This window comes from Centropristis striata, chromosome 13 (assembly GCF_030273125.1).
Source record: "Centropristis striata isolate RG_2023a ecotype Rhode Island chromosome 13, C.striata_1.0, whole genome shotgun sequence".
Taxonomy (NCBI): Eukaryota; Metazoa; Chordata; class Actinopteri; order Perciformes; family Serranidae; genus Centropristis; species Centropristis striata.
The window spans coordinates 6642221-6664111 of NC_081529.1; the positions used below are offsets into that span (position 1 = coordinate 6642221).

The 21891-nt window shown below is 37.6% G+C and overlaps 2 protein-coding genes across 3 annotated transcripts; both read left to right on the top strand.

Annotated features, from left to right (window-relative positions):
- The first annotated feature begins 7415 nt into the window (after nucleotides 1–7415).
- si:ch211-256m1.8 (uncharacterized) lies at nucleotides 7416–12341 on the top strand. Its single transcript, XM_059347432.1, has 3 exons — nucleotides 7416–7679; nucleotides 8004–8158; nucleotides 8318–12341. The coding sequence occupies exons 1-3, from the start codon at nucleotides 7416–7418 to the stop codon at nucleotides 11898–11900; spliced, it is 4002 nt and encodes a 1333-aa protein (XP_059203415.1). The 3' UTR covers nucleotides 11901–12341.
- A 2269-nt stretch (nucleotides 12342–14610) lies between these two features.
- LOC131983956 (thiosulfate sulfurtransferase-like) lies at nucleotides 14611–20199 on the top strand. Of its 2 annotated transcripts, XM_059348803.1 has the most exons (3): nucleotides 14611–15238; nucleotides 16981–17287; nucleotides 19834–20199. In XM_059348803.1, the coding sequence occupies exons 1-2, from the start codon at nucleotides 14650–14652 to the stop codon at nucleotides 17274–17276; spliced, it is 885 nt and encodes a 294-aa protein (XP_059204786.1). In that variant the 5' UTR covers nucleotides 14611–14649; the 3' UTR covers nucleotides 17277–17287; nucleotides 19834–20199. The 2 variants fall into 2 exon arrangements, with proteins under 2 accessions (XP_059204786.1, XP_059204785.1); XM_059348802.1 differs by lacking the exon at nucleotides 19834–20199 and having other exon boundaries at nucleotides 16981–19161.
- Nucleotides 20200–21891: the final 1692 nt, after the last annotated feature.

Here is a 21891-nt window from a genome sequence, read left to right on the forward strand (position 1 = left end):
TTAGACACAAGGAATTAAAGGGGATTTTTTTGTGCTTTTTGTGTTAAAGTGACCAATTGGGGAAAGAAGCATTTAAAATTGGTCCATGTTACAGCCATGTAAACTAAATGTGCTTGTTTGCTTGGTGTTTCAGCAGTAGAGCAGTAGCTTCTGCTGATGTAAGGTAACACCACATGGACAAGAGACATTACAGTACACTGTAATATTAGAAAAGGGAGTAATAATATTGGTCAAGTCAATTTTTGATTATGATTTAATTTGCAAGGGATCATTTTGGATGGCAGTGTATGTTTTCCTGCCTTAGTATAGCAGCTTTTTGTAATCACGGGGAAAATTATTCTCAACCAGCATACTGTCATTACTTCCCTCTGCTCATGTGATATTTATCTGACGTACAACAATGAATATATGTGTGAGTGACTCTTGATTTTGCTTAAAATAAATCAATAAGGCACATGATATTTAATTTTTATTCTTTATTATACACACACACACACACACCCACACACCCACACACACACACACACACACACTAGTGTTAACTGTTGAACTGTAGAGATTATTGACCATGTGGAGCTCATCTGAGACTGAAAGTAAGGCACAAGTTTCATATGTACTCATGTCATTATTAGCGCCGTACCTTCTTACGAAAGAATGTGACCTCCACAGCTCAATGCGAAACTATCTCTTATCTCATGAAGTTTTACTTCTTCAAATCTCAGTGTTTTATAACAGTATATGCTGATCATGTCTTCCCTTTGTAGGATGAACATACCGATAAATCAGTTTGAGACACACCCAGTGACAAAAGTACAAAAGAAAAAAGAAAAATATAGATAGAAAGCAGAAGTACTGATTTCTGGTTTGTATTGTGATTTTTCATCATACATTTTATTAACATTTCTTACTTGCAGATGTTTAAAAAAGACTGGGCTAAATTTAATGTATTTGATATGGCTTCAAAGGAATCAATCTTATTTCTAATTAATATTTGTGAATATATTTGCAGTCCTTTTGATGACAAAACTTTTAAAATGTTAACCATTTCTGTCTGGTTTGAACTGAGGGCCCCATGCCATTTCTATTCTTCTATTTTGTTCTTTAAATTATTTATGTCATCAATATTATAATATAATATATTTCATTTTAGTACTAATTTGTGTTGCTTGAAAATAATTCTCTAAGTCTGGAAGAGCTAATCCACCTTGTTCTTTCGATTTTGTCATCATTTTAATTGCATCTATTCTACTGAAAAAGTAAAAAAAAAAAAAGTAAAAATAACGTCTCTCAAATGCAAGTTGTGAAGTATAAAGGCCAGAAAATTGTACTTTACAGTATATCTGTTGGTAGGTATTTTTGTAACGAGGGTGAAACTTCTATGTTGAAAATAAATTGCATCATTGCCTTTTCAGAAAGTATGAATTTGATGATAAATACAGCTGGGATGAGAGATGTTAACATAAAAATCAGTCTTATAAAGATCTATAAGGAACCAACAGTAAGAGCTTCAGTCCAGTTGCTGATGTGTGGTAAAATAGAGTAATGGGCTGATTTACAAGAAATTGCACAACTGAGGTAATGGGGTCAACCTTGTTTCAGTTTGACTCCACTGTATGACTCAGGTGTCGTGTGTGTGTGTGTGTGTGTGTGTGTGTGTGTGTGTGAGTGAGTGAGTGAGTGAGTGAGTGTGTGTGTGTGTGTGTGTGTGTGTGTGTGTGTGTGTGTGTGGTGGTCAGTGATCTGTATATAAAGGCTGTCGTTATTATGGGAGAATGTACACAAGGCAGCAGTTATCAACGAGCCATTAAGAGAAGACGAAAGAAAACGTAAGTTCATTTCTATTGTTTGTTTTTTGTATGTTTTTTATTTTATAAATGTATATATTTTTAACTTGTCTCAAAACATATACTAATATTGCACAAGTAAAATAAATCCATGTGCACTTTATATCAATAAATCAATATATATATATCAATATATATACCGTCTATATATTGATGATATTTTTCCTTACATAATTGTATATTATATATATGTATATATATATATATATATATATATAAATATATATATATATATATACACACACACAATTATGTAAGCTATTAGGTAAGGAAAAATATCATCAATATATAGACGGTTGCTCATAAATAAATCCATGTGCACTTTATATATATATATATATATATATATATACAGTACAGGCCAAAAGTTTGGACACACCCATCTCATTCAATGCGTTTTTTCTTTATTTTCATGACTATTTACATTGTAGATTCTCACTGAAGGCATCAAAACTATGAATGAACACATATAGAATTATGTACTTAACAAAAAAAGTGTGAAATAACTGAAAACATGTCTTGTATTTTAGATTCCTCAAAGTAGCCACCCTTTGCTTACTAGAATATAAGACATGTTTTCAGTTATTTCACACTTTTTTGTTAAGTACATAATTCCATATGTGTTCATTAATAGTTTTGATGAATTTACAATGTCAATAGTCATGAAAATAAAGGAAAAACATTGAATGAGAAGGTGTGTCCAAACTTTTGGCCTGTACTATATATATATATATATATATATATATATATATATATATATATATATATAGATAGATAGATAGATAGATAGATAGATAGATACACACACACACACACACACACAAAATAAAAAAAATATAAATAAATATATAGACGGTTGCTCATGAAGTTTGAATCTGAAATTGTTTTTAACTCTTTCCATGGAATGATTGTACAATGTGATTTATTCTTGACAGATAAAGAATATATCTTCTCAAAAATGTATTAATCAATCTCTTCCAAATATATCACAATGAAAATGAAACCACAGTTAACAGAGGTTTGTGTCTGGAAACAAAATTATTCCAACTTTATGAACAACCGTGTATGTATTATTTTTTTTTTTTAATTACTAGAAATAAAGCATGTACACTACATGTAATTAATTAATGCATTTCAAGCTGTTGGAGAGTTGCATATTTTAATATGTTAATATATATTTTATATATATATATAAACATGTAGGCTGTTTTGTCTATTGCTATCATTAAAGTGATACTGCTTTTTTTACATTAGGTCATGGGAAATATACTCAATAAATGTATGCACAAACAATACAACATCATAATAACAAACTACAACAAACTAAAATACAGTGATATTTCTGTTTAATTTTGCAAAATAAGAATCACATCCCACTTATTGGGGTAGCTGAAATTATATTGCATTTTAGAGTAATATGCAACATATTTTATAAGTTTATATACAGTATGTAATGTAATTTTGAAATATAACAATATGAAGTAGCCTATTTAGAAAAAGTACACATGCCTGGAAATTATGCTGTATATTCATGTGTCCACAATAGTTAAATTAAAAAAGGTGTTTCTGTCATTGGTGAACCTGTAATGTGCCTTTATCTGAAGAAAACATAGGAAGTATGAATTTGACTATACATAGTCGAATGAAGCAACAACAAATCAGTTTGTTAGGCGATATGGGAGATATCAACCAACAGTAAGAGTTTGTTTCAGAATGAAGAAGCTGCTGAGGCCTGATAGCACAGGGAGTGGTGACAGAGGAAAGGGCTGATATACAAGAAAAAATAAAATGAATGACTGAGGAGCGAATACTTCAAATGGGGTGGTGGTTTGTGGGTTTGAGTGCATTTGAAGGTGTGAAAGTACATCATCTTTGCTGTAGAATTCCTCAGTAACACTATAGAAAGATAAGACTACGTAATGAGGAAGAGCCTGATACACAAGGAAGAAAAAGAAAACACGAGGAATAGTTCAAGAATTAAGGGCTAATTGACAAGGAGGAAAACTATACTATATTATACTGTGTGTCTGTGTGTGTGTGTGTGTGTGTGTGTGTGTCTATAGTGATCTGTATATAAAGGCTGTTGTTATGAGAGAATGTACACAAGGCAGCAGTTATCAAAGAGGCATTCAGAGAAGAGACACGAAAGAAAACGTCTATTGTTTAGAAATATTGTTTGTTTTTTTGTATGTTTTTTAATTATATTATTATATACATTTTAACTTGTGTAATAATATATATTATTGCACAAGTTTTAAAAAATCCAAGTGATTTATTCTTGACGGATAAAGTGTATATCTTCTCAAAGATCTATTAATCAATCTCTTCCAAACATATAACAATGGAAATGAAATCACAATTAACAGAGGATTGTGTCTGGAAACAAAATTATTCCAGCTCTATGAACAACCGTGTACGCATTTTTTTAAATTACTAGAAATAAAGCATGTACACTACATGTAATTAATTAATGCATTTCAAGCTGTTGGAGAGTTGCATATTTTAATATGTTAATATATATATATATATATATATATATATATATATATATATATATATATATATATATATATATATATATATTCAATATATGGAACAATTTTTCCTCTTGTGATTACAATGTACTGCACTCTCATTAATGTGACCTCATCTTAATCCCACGATGATTCAGTCAAACTGAATGTTGATGTTCTGACTTGTCATTATTATCACTAAAGCTGATGTGATGGCAAAAATAATTCACAACTGAACCATTTCATTAATCTATCTAACTATCTAACTCAAATATATTTAAATAATAATAATAATCTTAAAAAGTAAAAAGTACAATATTTCTCTTTGGCATGTTTGTGGAGCAGAAGTAGTATAAAAGAGCAGAAACTCAAGTAAAGTTGCTACACCACCACTTTGGATCAATCAGGAAACTGTTGTAGTACAATGCCTCACCACCTGGTGCTGCACACACACAGATATCACCAGCAGCAGTTTCCTTCACATCTCAGAGGCCAGTGACAGAGACAGAGCCGGGCTGTGAGCCTCACATTGTCCCTGGCAGTGTCAGGGAGTGGTGTTCAGTGATCACTTCCCGCTGACAGCTTCAGCTCCTTATTACCCCAAGACCTTGTGATCTCAAAAAATAGGATTAGCTGTTTTTTCCGTGGCACATTTACATTTAAACCTTTTTCTAGCAGTGAAGCCCTTTGGAGTCTTGGGCTATTTTGTCCGTTTTTGAATCCTTTTCTTTCTGACTGCATATACCACTTAAAAAAAAAATGTTTACCATGCCATGTTGGTATCTTTAGCACAATTTCACCAATATGACCTGATCATTGTTGTTTCACTTTGACTTACATATACATACATTATATATATATATATATATATATATATATATACACATACATATTTGTGTGTGTGTGTGTGTGTGTGTGTGTGTTTATATATAACACTATAGAAAGTAGAAAGATGAGACTGTGTAATGAGGAAGAGCCTGATACACAAGGAAGAAAAAGAAAACATGAGGAGTAGTTCAAGAATAAAGGGCTGATTGACAAGGAGGAAAAGAAGACTGTGGGGAAAATATAAAATATACTATACTCTGTGTGTGTGTGTGTGTGTGTGTGTGTGTGTGTGTGTGTGTGTGTACTAGGAGGTGATGCTGTACTGCAATGAGGAACAGCCTGATTTACAAGGAAGAAAAAATAAGTGGGGATGTAAAGGAACTTTACTTGAGTGGGTGGTGATAGGGGTCCAGGACCACAGAGCTCTGGGAGCTGTCCAGGGTGCTCCTGGTTATCAATAAACTGTCACCAATAACAACGACAAGAACAAAACTATTTTTTATTTTACAAAATGAGCCAATCAGTGTTCTGTCTCTACTCAACAGTTCATGTGGGCTGCACTAAGTGCTACAATGACGTAATAAACATGAAATGCAGTAATGATATTGAAACCACTTAAGAAATAAATAAATGAATAAATAAATACCCAGATATTAAAGTAGCTCATGTTTCAATACAATTGAACTAAGGTTTAATTTGTGACTCTAAATTGCCCGTAGGAGTGAATGAGAGTGTGATTGTCTGTCTCTATGTGTCAGCCCTGTGAAAGTCTGGAGACCTGTCCAGGTGTACCCCGCCTCTCACCCAATGTCAGCTGGGATTATTTAATATATAATTTAATATCCACAATAAACTGCAGAGACAAGATAATGTGGTAAATGTTAGATTATATGCATTATCATTTTGCATTTGTTAATGAAGATTATAATTACTGCATAAAATGAAAAATAAATCTTGCATTTGGAAATGTCTCAGTAAATTAAACTGTAAAAACCCTTAACATAATAATACAAGTCAGACAATCAGATAACGTACTCAATATAAAACACTTTACAATGTAATATCTGCTCATTATGGAAAAAATAAAAAGGGCACCAGCCAAATGCACAGGTTCACCAGTGCGAACATTCTGTGACATGTATCAGCCTGTATGGTGTTGCAGTGTGCCTATGAAAACACTCACTTTCTCCACGGATTAAGTGCATAATTTTTTCCATTTCTCCATGTATTTATCATGTTTTCCAAACTGGAAGGGCACCCAAGAGATCACATGATGTTTTCTCCATTTAAAAAGGCACCCATGAGAACATTCTATTGTGTTTTAACTGGGATCCGACATAGAAGAGGGCACTTTTGTGGTGTTTTTTTTCCCCCAATTGATAATTGTGCAAGGTTTTAGAATGTATTAATACAGCTTGCATTGAAGTGTCATATAACCAAATTATTAGAGTTGAACACAGGCAATAAAAAGCAGCAATATTAATGACATAACTCTCTCTCCCACCCAAGCCTCCTCAATATCAACAAGATGACTCTTCCAAACTACCCTGTTCCAAAGCTGGATGTTACCTTGGAAGAAGTGAGCCGTGTCCTGCAGCTCACTTTAAGTCCCAACCTCTACCCCGATTTCAAAAATACTCTTGAACAGCAGAGGGAGATCCTTCAAGAGGCCCAGCGAAACTTAGAAGCCGTTGCTTCTGGCCAAGAGAACTGGGTGACGGATCGGTTCAAAAGAGGTCTGCTGTCTAATGCTGAGCCCCTGCCTACGTCCACTGCCGTCCCTGTTGTCCTGCCCTTGTCTAAGACAAAGACATGTGGCCAACTGGGAAGGGCAGCCGCTCTACTCTGGGCCGCAGCAAAGCTGTACAGTGAGCCCATGTTACTGGAGGGCAATGTGCCAATGGAGCGCACACAGCAGTCTGAGGTATTCGCTGCCAGCCGCATTCCTGGAAGGAGTCAAGATGAGATTAAGGTGAGATTACTGGCAGGGCACGACTGGTGAGGTTCATCAAAGTAAGATGTAAATTAGACATTTTAATTGATCGGTATGACAAGTCTGCTCTATTTCTAATCTGTAGCTCTGTTACTCCAGGTCTACCCAGGTAGCCTCCATGCCATCATCACCTGTGCTGGCGGAGTGTTCCCTGTTGACATACTGGTGCGTCCCAGCAATGGTGGGCCGGTTTTTGCTCTACCTTTCATTGACATCTACAACCAGCTGGCTCAGGTAATGGATCAACCCAGTGCAGGAAAACAGAATGATCCCTCACTCATCTGCAGCCTGTCGGCTCTGGATCGCAAAGTCTGGGCTGCCACCAGGGAAGAGATCCTGGGGCAAGGAGGGGACGCAGCAGCATCGCTGGGGCTGATGGAGAGTGCTGTGCTGACGCTCTGTCTGGAAGACTGCAACGCACCTTCTGAACTGGCTGATATCCTCAATGCAGTGAGGCTGGGAGGAGGAGGAGACGGCCCATGTCTGAGATACTATGACAAGGTATTGGACAGAATCTGGATTAGGATTTTAAACCGCACTGAGATCAGATTCACACCCAGATCAATCAGAACAATAGGGTCTAAATTACAATTTCAAGACTAATTAAAAGTGAATACATATCAGCATATCTGCCACTTGGACATCCAGTCTCAAAGTTTGATATTAGCCAAATGTTTTGATCTTCAAAAACATTTAGGTAAATAAGTGTATATTCAACAATTTCGACACGCCAGTATGTTATGAGTACTATTTGAAAAGGTCACTAATTTTCAATGAACCGAAACTAACAAAGAAACCCATTTTTGTATTTCTATTTTTTCACAGGTGGTGAACCTGGTGGTGTTCAAGGACAGCACAGCTGGGATGGTGTTTGAGCACAGTGCTGTGGATGGGATGGTGGCTGGGCTTGTTACTGAGCTTGTGTACAATCTGTCTGAGACTGTTGACTTAAACATTATTCATGCTGACACCGTGAATGGGTCGGTCACAGTAAACAATGTTAATTCTGCTTGTCCAGCTTCCCTATCATTCCCCTTGCAAGGTGTAAATACCCCCAAACTGAGCCGTGACTTAAAAGCAACACACCCAGTTCTCACTTTTGATGTGTCCTCCTTTCCTGATGTCTTTTCTACTCTCAGAGGGCAGAGGGGCCTCTTTGATGCTTGGATCAACTTCTCTTTGCAGCTTTCCCTGAGGCAGACTCTTGGGGAATCTGCTTCCAATCACATGCTTGTAACACCTACCCATGTCCGCCATTACAAACATGGCCGTTGTGACCCGACTTACTCACTCACCATGGATTCACACAACTTAGTATGTGCCTTGGAGTCCTGTGTTGGCCCAGATAATAAAATCCAATACACTGCAGAACTCCTCTGCTTGTTCCATGTCGCATTTTTGGAGCATAAGAACCTCATCAGAAACACCAAAAGTGGTCGAGGAGTTGGTCCACACCTAGCTGTTCTGCGTCGATCGTTGCAGCCTGACAACCCACTGAAGAAGTACCTGGACCCCTTTGGATGTCCCTCTGTGTACCTCACAGGTACAGATCTGGTGGAGGGTACGGAGTTGGCAGTAGGGAATGTGTACGCCCAAGATCAGCTGGCTGTAACCTACCTTGGAAAAAAAGACAAGGTTCGCATTGTGCTTAATGGGAAAGGGAGCTTTGCTCTGCAACTGGAGAAGCTTCAAGAAAGTGTGAAGATAAACCTGAAGTTAGTGATGGTTCTAGCAGTTAGATATGCCATTGCACACCAAATGGGAGCTCTGGAGTATCTACTGAATCCGGGTCAAACTGAGAAAATAAATGAAGAGACTGACTGTCCAGATAGCACAGCCAATGACAATGCCACTGTTGACTCCACTCCTGGCATGAACACAGACTACACTCTGGTGATCCATGGTGGCGCTGGAGAGGAGATGATGCTGAACCCTGAAGTGATTGGGGCTATTGAGTTTGCTCTCCAGACAGCCCTAACCCTTGGCTCCCAAGTGCTTCAACAAGGTGGCAGGAGTCTGGATGCAGTTCAGAAGTCAGTAGAAGCTCTGGAGGACTGCTTCCTGTTCAATGCAGGTAAAGGCTCAGTATTCAACAAAGATGGCAAAAATGAAATGGAAGCAACCATTGTGGATGGCAATGCAATGAGGTCAGGATCTGTTGCTTGTGTCCAAAGTGTGAAGAACCCAATAAAAGCAGCCAGATGTGTCATGGAGAAAAGCTCACATTCACTCATTGTGGGAGAAGGGGCTGAGGAGTTTCTGCAAGGGTTAGAGGAGAAGGAAAAACCTGTTGGGCCTGAGTATTTCTACACTGATATACGTCACAGAGAGTTAACTGCAAAACTCACTGCTGGAAATACCTCAAAAAACAATCACCCTCAGACAGTTGGAGCTGTGGCCTTGGATCGTTGGCATGGGTTGGCTGCTGCATCATCTACAGGTGGGGTAGTGGGAAAGCTGAAAGGGCGAGTTGGGGATACAGCAGTGGTAGGTGCAGGAATATATGCTGATGACAAGTTAGCCATTACCTGCTCTGGAGATGGGGATGTATTTCTGAGACAATCAGTTGCACAGAAAATAGCCAGTCTCTACCATCACACAGGCTATAGCCTTAGGCAGGCATGCAGAGAAGTGATGTCTGAAAATCTAGATGGGATCTGTGCAGGAGTCATTGCTGTGGACACTAAAGGTGATGCCATCATTGAAACAAATGCTGGAGTGATGTTTGTGGCCTCAATGACTGATGGCATTTCACGAGTAGAGGTCCTCAGGCCCCTGAAGAGCTTTTCTGATGTCATCTGGGAAACTGATGAGCTGATTGCCTACCTGCATCCCAACCCCTGGACCCCTGGGACAACCATTCTGACGAGAAAAGCTCTTAGCGGGGCAAGCAGCGTCTTCCAGTTGGCTACACCTGATTTTGTGGCAATGCTACAAGGAGCTAGAGCTGTGTCAAGCTTGCTCTGTGAGCGATTGGGAGTACAGCGATGTGCCTTGGTTTTCAATCCAACCTCTGATCAGCCAGCACAAATCAGACTGCTCCCTCTTCATGGCCTAGAGCCAAAATGGCAGCCCCATCTTGCCAGTGAAGAGGAATTCCAAACGTTTGACTCCGGCTACTGCACCTCACGAAGTGGCCCACGCTGGGATGATGAGGCACTGTCCCAAGTTCAAGCCAAGATTAGAAACGGGCTGCCAACACCAAATGCCCCTTCTTGCTTTGACTTCTTTGGAGATGCTTCCAATGATAACCTGTTCAGTCGTATTGTACGTGGAGAGCAGCAGCAGTGGAGAGTGTGGGAAGACAGTGAGCATGTTGCCTTCCTGACACCGTACCCAAACAGTCCTGGACTAACTGTTGTGGTGCCACGCAAACAACTGTCCAGTGACATCTTCAAACTGGAGGAGTCTGACTACAAAGCACTGATCTTAGCCACTTACAAAGTTGCCAAACTACTGGAAGAGGGGATGAGAGCTCGAGGTGTTGCATTGATCTTCGAGGGCTTTGCGATTGACTATGCTCATGCCAAGCTGATCCCTCTGTTACCTTCACCAGATGGCACTAAACCGGCTAAGCTGCAACCAGAATGCTTCCAGAGCTACCCGGGATATGTGTCATCACTGGATGGCCCAACTGCTGACCCTGCAGCCCTCAAAAAGATCCACTCCCAAATCACCCAGTCCAGGCCTCCTCATTCATGGCAGGACCCCGAGTCTCACTCCACACTGGCCATCAAGAGCCAGTGGTATCGCAACCTGTTCCAGATTCAAAACACTCTTTTCCACAGCACAGTGGAATATTTCCACAGTTCCTGCCAGTACTCCTACGCTCTAACCCCTCTCACCACAGACACCATCTCCTCACCGATGGGCTTGGGATCTGACTCAGAACCGGTTTCTGTCAACCTGCTGGGCCAGGACATCTACCTGGCTGACTCGATGCAATTTGTGCTTGAATACTTCCTTCGTTTCCAGGAGAACCTGCCGGGGACGTACTACATATCTCCCAGCTTCAGAGGAGAAGATCCAGATGCCACACACTTGAACCAGTTCTACCACGTGGAGTGTGAACTGCTGGGTGACATGGACAATGCCATTTCCATAGCAGAGGGATACCTGGCTTATCTCACCAAAGCCATGTTGAAGAAACACTCTGATATAATCCTCAACACTGCTGGGACCCTTACACATGTCAAAGCTATGCTGAGTAAGCTGGATGGGAAAACACCACTCCCAAGGATCCCATTAGACCAGGCCATTCCCATGATGCCCTCTGCTGACTGCTTAGAGTGGGTTCAAGATGGCCAGCCACACTTTGGAAGAAAGCTAACACGCAAAGGGGAGCATGTCCTGATAGAGAAATATGGTGGCGCTGTCTGGCTGACTGAGATGGACCATCTTGGAGTTCCCTTCTACCAGGCCTATGTGGAGGGCACTGGACGGTGCAAAGCCAAAGCTGCTGACCTGCTCCTGGGGCTGGGGGAGACTGTGGGTCTCGGTGAGCGTCATTCCACCCCTGAGATGGTGCAGGAGGCCCTCAGGCACCATGCAGTGCCAGAGCAGTCCTACAAATGGTACATTAGCATGCGGCAAGTGAAACCACTCCTCACCAGTGGATGGGGAATGGGTACGGAGCGCTACTTGTGCTGGCTGCTTCAGCATGATGACATCAGAGATATAAATATCATCCCTAGGATGAAAGGAATGAAGTACATGCCCTGATCCTAAGTACTCCATATTTTCAGGCCTTTGGATATGATACGATATGATTGAAATTGAGTTTGGAAAGTTAGAAGCAGAACAAATTAGAGATGTAATCACAAAACCAGAGATGATTCAAATCAATTTTGTTTTCTGATTTGCTTAAAATATATGCATTTAGTGTGATTTTTGTGGATTCATTATCATTGCTGCTCTCATTACTACTGATCAAATAAATTCAAATTACTGACCATTTGTCTATAGATTTACAACTGAAAATATGTTGACATGCCTCGATAAATGTCCAGATCCTGCTCTAATCACATCAGATGAATGACAAGTTGTGAATTTAAAAATGCTATTTTTTGTTCGAGCAGTTTGTGATCCCTGTTAATGTATGCATATTGTATTATTGTGTTGGTTCGTACTGTTATCTTAATTGTTATGAAATCATCAATAAAAGAAATCACTTAATGAAATTATTGTCATTGCCATTTGAAGCCAATTTTAACTACACGTCTTAATATAAAAATAAACATGCTCCTCTAAAATCAGGGTTCTCATAGCAGTAGAAAGCACAGTATAGAAGTGAACTCACTCTAAGGTCACCCGCCCTAAAATAGCCAAGCATGGCCAGCAGCATTGTTGCGAATTGCTGTTCAAGTGTTGCTCAAGTGCTCGTTGATGTAGTTATGTTGTCATGGCCTTTAGGTGTGTGTCTGCGAACATAGAGGTTAGTTCAATTGATCATAATTTGTAACTAAGACTTGGGTAACTAAGGTAACACATAGCGCCATACATACCAGCACTCCCTTACCAAGGTGACAATGACTAAATAATACTAAATGGGGTGAATAATGTTATGAAAATACACATTTCCAGTTCAATTCATGTGTTGCCATAATACAACATACATGTGTCTGTCTACACCACACTTTCCTCTCCTTTGAGTCCTCCATTTCCTCTCCTCTTCTCCTGCAGGAGAGCCAACTCTGGCTGTCTGCATATGTATTAAATTAAGTTTGAATCTCATGAATATTAACAGTAATATTAACAATATGAATAAAATCTATTGCCTTGACATAACATGAACTTGTAGCCTTGATGCTGTTTTAACGTCAGTCCACTTCCTTCATTTTTGTTTAATAGAAAAAAAAACACATTGAAGACATATCCCTTCACAATGTAGTGCTAATTAGATACAATTCCCTTGAATTATTGATGAGATGATGGTGTAATGTCCAGTAAACAAATACCAAAATGTCACCCAACGTACTTTTTTATGTTTTCCAAATTTCAACATCAATATTTTACTGAGTCAAGATCAGGTCTAACTGAAATTAAACTTTTCACTGTAAGAATGGACTCTCTGAGTTTTGCCCCCCAAACCCCAAATGTGAACAAATAATTCAGTAAATTGGTCAAATACATTTTGTATTACAAAGTCAAACGTGTTCTTTGTTCTATTCAAGTGTTCCAGTAAGCAATGACAGTCATTCAATTTTATAAATGTTTTGTTCTTAGAGTTATGTGGTTTTTCATCAAAGGTTGCTTTATGTCTTCACAAGTCTGTAGAATGTCTACCTGAATTCTTACCACATGCATTAGAGCAGTGACAGCAAACTTTAGTCAGACAGAAATAAAGAGTGTGATGAAGTCAGACTGAAGGAAAACTGTAACCAAAGTGAAAGACAAACAAAGTTTTGGGTTAAAAAGATAAGAAGATATAGGTAGAAGCAGGTTTATATCAGGGTTTAGACTAAAAATCAAACTAGCCCACACAAAAAGATAAAGAAACAGGAATAAGTCTGGCAGCAAAAGTTGGCAAACATTTACCATCAAATAACAGTAAATATGCAGGTTATTTACAGATAATTTCTTTAAAAATATGGATTATATACACTAAATATCTGTTTTAAATATATATTTGTAGAAAAACTAAAGTTTTTTTTGTTTTTTCTTACTTATGACGGTAAGTGTGTGGCAACTCTTGCTACAAGACTTTTTACGATTTTTTTTACATTTTTTTACATTATATTTTAAAAAGTACATTCAGCCTTATGTTTGGATTTTTTCTATTTTTACATAGAATTAACTGTAATTCAACATTCAAGACCATGGTTATCATTATCATTTGTAATAAAACTTTTTTATGGCATCTGCACTCAATGTAGAAAAAAAAAGTGTATACTTAGTCATACAAAGTGTTTAAGATAGTAATTCCTATCCCTTATATAGCTACTGTTGGGTAATTTAATCTATAGCATGCATGATCTATTCTAGAAGATCATCATATGTTCTACTGTCCTGTGAGAAACAGATTTCTCTAAAGTCAGGAAAAAAAGGAGTTTTCAACTTTAAGACAGTGCATTTTTCAGTTGATCCAAGAGGTTCTAAGTAAGTTTATTTAGCTGAAGAAGTTGGAGAACACTTCATCCTCATTCTTCATCCTTCAGTTTATCATAAACATTCAAAATAAACACATCTGAGAATAATATAAGAATAAGAATGTTTTTCACTGGGCAGGAAGGGGTTGTAAAACTGTAATCTGTAAAGTAACTAAAGCTGTAAAATAAACATAAATGAGGTGGAATAAAAAGCATTTGTCTGTGAGATGTATTACAATATAAAGTAGCATAGATATAGTTAACGTACAGGCCGGCCCAGCTGGTGGAGCCTCTGCGCTGATTGGTTGTTTGCTGCCCACTGACAGGCACTGGGTGAAGGGGCACAGCACTTTGTTTAGGTGCAACCAGTCTATGGGTGCAACATGGGGTTGCAAGCTCAAACTCTTGTTACTGCAAAATGGCTTGCAAACATGGTGAACCGCAGCCTTGTCGGACCCCGTTTACGGATCCTGGACACGTCCTGGTACTTACCCATGATGAAACGAGACGGCAAGAAGGAATTTGCACAATCTCACATCCCAGGAGCGTCTTTCTTCGACATAGACGAGTGCACAGACAGGAGCTCGCAGTTCGACCACACGCTCCCCAGCGAGCAGTATTTCGCAGACTATGTGGGGAACTTGGGCATCAGCAACGACAGCCATGTGGTGGTTTACGACGCCAGTGACTTCGGGGCGTTTTCCTGCACCAGGGTCTGGTGGATGTTCCGCCTGTTCGGCCATCCTCAAGTGTCGGTACTAGACGGGGGATTTAGGAAGTGGACCAAGGAGGGCCATCCAGTCACAGGCGCGTACACGCAGCCTGAGGCGGCGCGCTTCAGCGCCACTATGGAGCGCTCCTGGGTGAAGTCATTTGAGGACATCACGGAGAACATTTCCACTGAGCGCTATCAGGTGGTGGACGTCAGGCCATATGAAAGGTTTCGCGGGCGAGAACCGGAACCAAGAGAGGGTAGGTCCAGTTGTGGGTCATTCTGAGGTCCACCAGACTTGGGCTACTTCAAAAAGTTTCCTATAAATAAAACCAAATAATACATTGTAAAGCAATCAACTAATAGAAAAGCTATCTTTGCATTTTGTTTTAGAAGAAGGGATTGTTTCAATGATCATCAGTGGCGGTTCTAGACCAATTTTACTCTGGGGGCCAAGCATTCAAAACCTTTATTTTATCTTATTTAAAAAATCCCGTTTAATTATATTTGGAAGATACAAATACTTTGATTGAAACAATGGGACTCACCAACAATAACAATTATTTTTGTACAACAATGACATTTCTCATTTTTGTGCACAAAATGTTTTTTTACAGTGAGAATGATCTTTTTTATATATTCACAAGCTTTTATTGCACAATTAAACTATTACGCATCTCTTTTTTTGTGTGCAATGAGATATTGTTTGAACAAAGAATAGGTAAGAATTGTTCCGTCATCATTCATTTTATTATTAATTTGACACAGGAGCCACAGCAGGGGCCAAATGCTTCTTTACAAGGGCAGTTTTTTTCTTAGCATACTTATGATTACTTTTTGCCCAAAACTTCAACTCTGCACTATGAATGCGGCAGGGTTGAATGTGACTTTGTACATGACTCAGTTGAGTTAAATCCTGGTATTTATTTGTTTGTTTTTTAAAATCTACTTAGAATATGTTATCTTAAACAAAGGGACACCTCTTTAGATAAATTTACTTAAATATCATATTTGCATGTATTTTCTTAAAGGTTTTTTTTAACAAGACTTACTCATTGAGATTTTATTTTGGGTCTACAAGGCTGTCTTTGTTAAAGTGACTAGAATTACATTTCATGTGAGTTTCATTTGTGTATATACATACTTTAATGCCTAGGCTGCATGTGTCAGCAGGTTTTCTAGACAAAGGTAATAATTAGTCAGATGAAATCTCTGCAGAATCCACCAAGGGCTCCATAGCAAAGATAAGCAGTGTTCTTTAAACCTCTTAAACAATAATGCAAAGACAAGTTATTACTACAGTGAGTCTGAGTGTCTGCTGGTTAACAAAATGTGGACTAAAGAGTCTGCAGACACTAAATTGTAGACTTGATCTCAAAGTTCATATGTAATGGAGCCATGTTCTTTGGATTACATCACTTTGTCCTCACATGATCCATTGAACCGGTTTGAACCAGTATTTTGATGGAATTTATTTCCAGTAGATAATCAAGTCTTAATCTGCTTATTTAAAGCCGCAGGAAAAATAGGTTTCAAATACTTGTTTTTTGTGTGTGCAACTTTTGTCCCTACGGTTCAAAATTGACTCTATAAAGCACAGAGAATAAATAATCTCCCAAGTCTGTATAACACCTTCTTAACTCCAGCTCATTACCACATATTTTACACTTCTTTTTAGAATATATGCACATCATTTTGCCATAATTAGATGAAACGGATCCACATATCTGATATGAAAATGGTCAAATTTGGCCCGAGACAAATGAAAATTTTGGACAAACACATCCATAATCATTTTTTAAAGTTATTAACAGTCTGAAACTGCTACATCAACAACACAAAAAAAACACAAAAATACAGAAATCTTTCATGCAGGATAACCAAAACTGTTGTAACTTAAGCAGAAAATGCACATGTAGGAGAATTACAAATATATGTGATCATGGCCTTCTTTAACCTCTGTTTCTGCTAAAAGATAAACAATGATGTCATTGTCCCACAGGTGTCCAACCGGGTCACATCCCAGGCTCCAAGTGCATGCCTTTCTTACAGTTTCTCGATGATGATGGCATGATGCTCTCCACAGAGAAGCTGAAGAAGTTCTTTGCAAAGTCCCAGGTGGACCTGAACAAGCCAATGTGTGGAACCTGTGGCTCCGGTGTGACCGCCTGTCACATGGTGCTGGCGGCCCATCTGTGCGGCGCCCCCGGAGCGTCTGTGTATGATGGATCGTGGTATGAGTGGTTCACCAAGGCGCCGCCAGAGCACATTGTCTCCGACGCTAAAAGCAAGCTTTGAGGAGGATGAAGGTGTGACAAAGTTTGCTTTTAAATTTAGCATTAAAAAATCGAGTGTGATAAATCGATGATGTCACTTTAAAGGGACAGTTCAGATTTATTAAAGTGGGTTTATGAGAGGTACCTACTCTAGTCACCCTGTTATCGACCAACAAATCTCCAACCTAAACGACAGAATTGACCATGTAGTGGCAATTTTGTTCGAAAAAAATAACAAAATTAAACTTAAAACAAACTTAATCAAAATGCCACTGATGCACCAGGGGGGTGTGGTGTACGCTGGCAAAGAAGCTGCAGTCCATGCATTACATTACATTAGATTACATTACATGTCATTTAGCAGACGCTTTTGTCCAAAGCGACTTACAATAAGTGCATTCAACCTGATGGTACTAGACATAGACCATAGGAATCAAGTAAGTACATAACTTTAAGAGCTAACTGTCATCGCTACAGGAGTGCTATATGTTAAAGAAGAAAAGAGAAAAGAAGAAGAAGAAGAGCATTTTTTTTTTTTTTAAATATATATGTTAGGTGACCATGACTTAACCGAGGTATTGTTGGAAGAGGAAGGTCTTCAGCCTGCGGCGGAAGATGTACAGGCTGTCTGAGGTCCTGATGTCGGTGCATGATTGTTAGTTCCAAAAGCTTTTTTTTATCCATTGCGAGCAAGCAAACAAAGAGAACAAAGAAACATGGCTCCTGCTGCCTATCTTCGCGGCGGGACAGAACCATCGGCCCACCCTGGTGCATGACGGCCCTCTGCCTACCCAACTACCTATATAACATCAGGCGCCCATGGTGCCAACCCAAATTCCATAAAACACAAAAATGATATGTAAACTAAATATGCTAAACAATAATGATTATTAAACTAAACAATTAACTAGCAAAAGAAAATATTATCAAAACAAACAAACGTCTAGAATAATCAAACAATACTTCCACTTTCCAATCAAATCCACTTTATTTATATAGCACAATTTAGCACAAACAATAAATAGATAACACAATGCAAAGAGATGCAGTAAACAATAGAACAGTAAAATGCAATAAGATAAAATAAATTAAAAATGGGATAAAAATAAATAAAATAAAATGTAAAATGTGCTGCCCGCAGAAAATAAAATATGCATGTATACAAATAAAATAAAAAATACTTATTGTTATTAATAAACAAACAGACAACTAAATACTAACAAGAACTAAATAGCTACAACAGACCATTTGTCAATACCACCCATAACGACACACAAAATACATAAAAATAGCACACACACCATTATACATACACGTACGGTTCAGAAAGGCTGCCATTTCGGTGAATTTAGGCTGCAAAACTACTGACCTAGTTTTAGGGCAAAAAATATCCTGGTTAGGCATTATAAAAGACAGTTTTAGCAGTAAATAAATGTACAAAAATATTGGAAGTGAAGTAGTTACAACAGTGACTACTGTAAGTTACGTTAAAAATCACTTACTTTTGTTTTCACACAGGACACAAACCCCGTTCTCCTGGGTGTTCGACCCATCCACCTCAAGTGTCGCATTCACCATTTAAACTGTGCATCGTTGCATTCACTGCTACTACGGCACAAGATAGCAGCAGAGAACAGTCTAAAATGTAAATATGAGTCGAATTGTGCTGCCTGTACTAATGCCCCATATTGACGTTTTTTAAGGGGGAAACCAGTCTGTGTATAGTAGATGGTACAAAAGTTAAAGAAATATACTGCTGTGGAAAGGTGCAGCAGCTAAACGTATTTAAGCCACCTTAAATGAGATATCAGATTAAGTGTATGCTTTATTTTAAAAAATGGATGCTGCTTTACCTTGCCATCAGACAGCTCTGTTTAAGTTTATGCTATTCAATGGTTTCTTTAAAACCCCCAGGCTCCATTGATAAAAAATAGTCATTTTTAGTTGAGTTTGAGTTGCTGACCATCAACTCTCATGTTCTGAAAAGTGAAATTACTGTTGTTATCAAAGGAGGTTGGTAGCTTTGAAGAGAGTTCAGTTCCCCCCATGTAAATTTAAACAATGTTGTCTGATGGGAAGATAAAGCAGTGAAAACAGTCGAAATATAGCATACACTGAAGCTGATATTGAGGTTTATGTTTTTTAGGTGGCTTAAATACATTTTGCTGCTGCCGCTGTCCGCAGCAGTACAAATGTTAGCTTCTGTGTCGGTACTCTTGCCTGCTTCTCCAACCTGGGGACATGATGACACTGACTATGGATTAGTACCTCTTATAAACCCCACTGTAAAAAAAAAATGAAGTATCCCTTTAAGCTTGATCACATTTATTTTGACATCAGAAATGACTATAGATATAAACTTTAAACCGAATGTCTGTGGGAGCCTGGAAGCAGGTCTGAATGTTAAACAAAAGTTAGATTTTTGTTGGATCGAATGTCAAAATTCTCTCGTATGTCGAAACATTTTTTTTAAAATTACTGTTACTACTGTTAAACTACGTATGAAGATGGTGCTAAAATGTATAATTTTGTTTTCATCAAGGTTTGTTTATGCTCTTTTTCTCTGGCTCCTATTACAGGCTTTTCCCCCCATTATTTGAATGTACCATTTTATGAGAATAATTGCACATTTCTGTAATTTTCTAGCTCATTTGAGATGATAACTTCAAGTAAGTCTCATTTAAGTCTAGTCTAGCAGCTGCCCTCAGTGGGTGAATGGCGCAGCCTACTGGTGATCCAAAGGAAGTGCACTTTAAAAAGATGTGCCTTGGAAGACTTAAAGTCTAGTTTGTATATTATGGCCTCTATTTCACAGTTTAAAACTACCTTAGATAAAGCATTTAGTAGTAATACATTTGTTCCAATGAGTTTTGTTTTGTGATTTAAAATCAATCTATTTTTCATGTTTATAATGACTTAATATTAAAAGCAACTGTACGAATGTGTGCATCTTTTTTATTTAAATTTAATTTGCAGGAAAGCCTATTGTTGTTCTACATGTTGAATATGTAAAGATCATTGCAGGGTGTTTATTCCCAGTGTTGGGTAGTAGTGGATTGCATTGGATTGTAATCAGATTACCAAAATAAGTAACCATAATTCACCCAGATTATATATTTTTTAAATGTACAATTTAGATTATAGTTACATTTCTAATGTTTAGTTGATTACATTTTCGATTACCAGCTTGTCGGTTTTGTTAATGAGTTGAAGATGAACATTACGAGTGCTTCTCATGATTAAAAACAGCAACAAAAACAAACACAAAATAAAAGTCATCCCAAATTTTCTACAGTACAGACAGAACACCTGTAGTCTACATTTGATTTGAGCAACTTGGAAATTAACTTGGAAAATGTGTTTTATTAATTTAAAATGTTTTGAGATGATAGACGAAATATATTTGTGGAACTCAAATTTTTGTAGCTGCATCCAGGTGTTATATTTTTAATGTTTGATGATTTGAAGTATACAGAAGTGTGATGCATTTATTTGCCGTTTATCACTTATTTAGAAAACTACTAACTAATGAGCTATTTATCTGAGATTTTCTGAATCAATAAATTATGTAAATTTTCAGATATACTTAAATTCTGCTTTTAAAATTGATAAGATAAACTTCTCATTAAGTCAGAAAAATAGATTATATTTGCATGAAAGGTTTGCCTTGATTCAGAATTAATGAGAAACACTCAGATAATTATCTTACTGAGGGGAAAACAGGTTTTTGTGCTCCTTTTTTCTGAATAAATGATAAACTGAGATAATTATCTTATTAGTCAGAAAGGTATTCTGAGATAATAATCGAATTAATTCAGGAAAAACTGTTGAACTATTGCAAAATGCTTAAGTTGCCTAAACCAGAAGTAGCCTATTAAAATATCTGTAGTCTACCGAAGAGGATTGAAGCTAGGAGAGAAAAAATAATGAGAGGAGGATTTTTTTTTTTCCATTATGCAAAAGTTGAAATGACGAGAATAAAATAAACTTTTCGTTTTTGGTTTGTTGGAAAGATATTCACAGATTTGTGGCAATACGTCATCAGAGCAACATTGTTTCAGAGAAATGACACGTCTATCCAAACTGTTATGTAGACTGCAAGCTACAACCTGATTTTTTATAAATGTCATAAAATGAGCAATAACCACAATATTAAAAGTGTAGTAGCACGAAAATCCCCTGACACACAAATGAGCTATTCTTGGTATTAGGCTACTACAACTATTGTTTTGGGGCTTTTATGTAATTTATGTGATTTTTTTTTAGACATATATTGTATTATATTATATATTTTATACTTTTTTCTCTATTTTAGTATTTCTACTTTTTTCTCGACATTGTATTTCTACTTTATTCTCGACATTGTATTTCGACTTTATTCTCGACATTGTATTTCTACTTTATCCTCAGCATTGTATTTCTACTTTTTTTTTTCGACATTGTATTTCTACTTTATCCTCGACATTGTATTTCTACTTTTTTTTCGACATTGTATTTCGACTTTATTCTCAACATTGCATTTCTACTTTATCCTCGACATTGTATTTCGACTTTATTCTCGACATTGTATTTCGACTTTATTCTCAACATTGTATTTCTACTTTATTGTCGACATTGTATTTCTACTTTATTCTCGA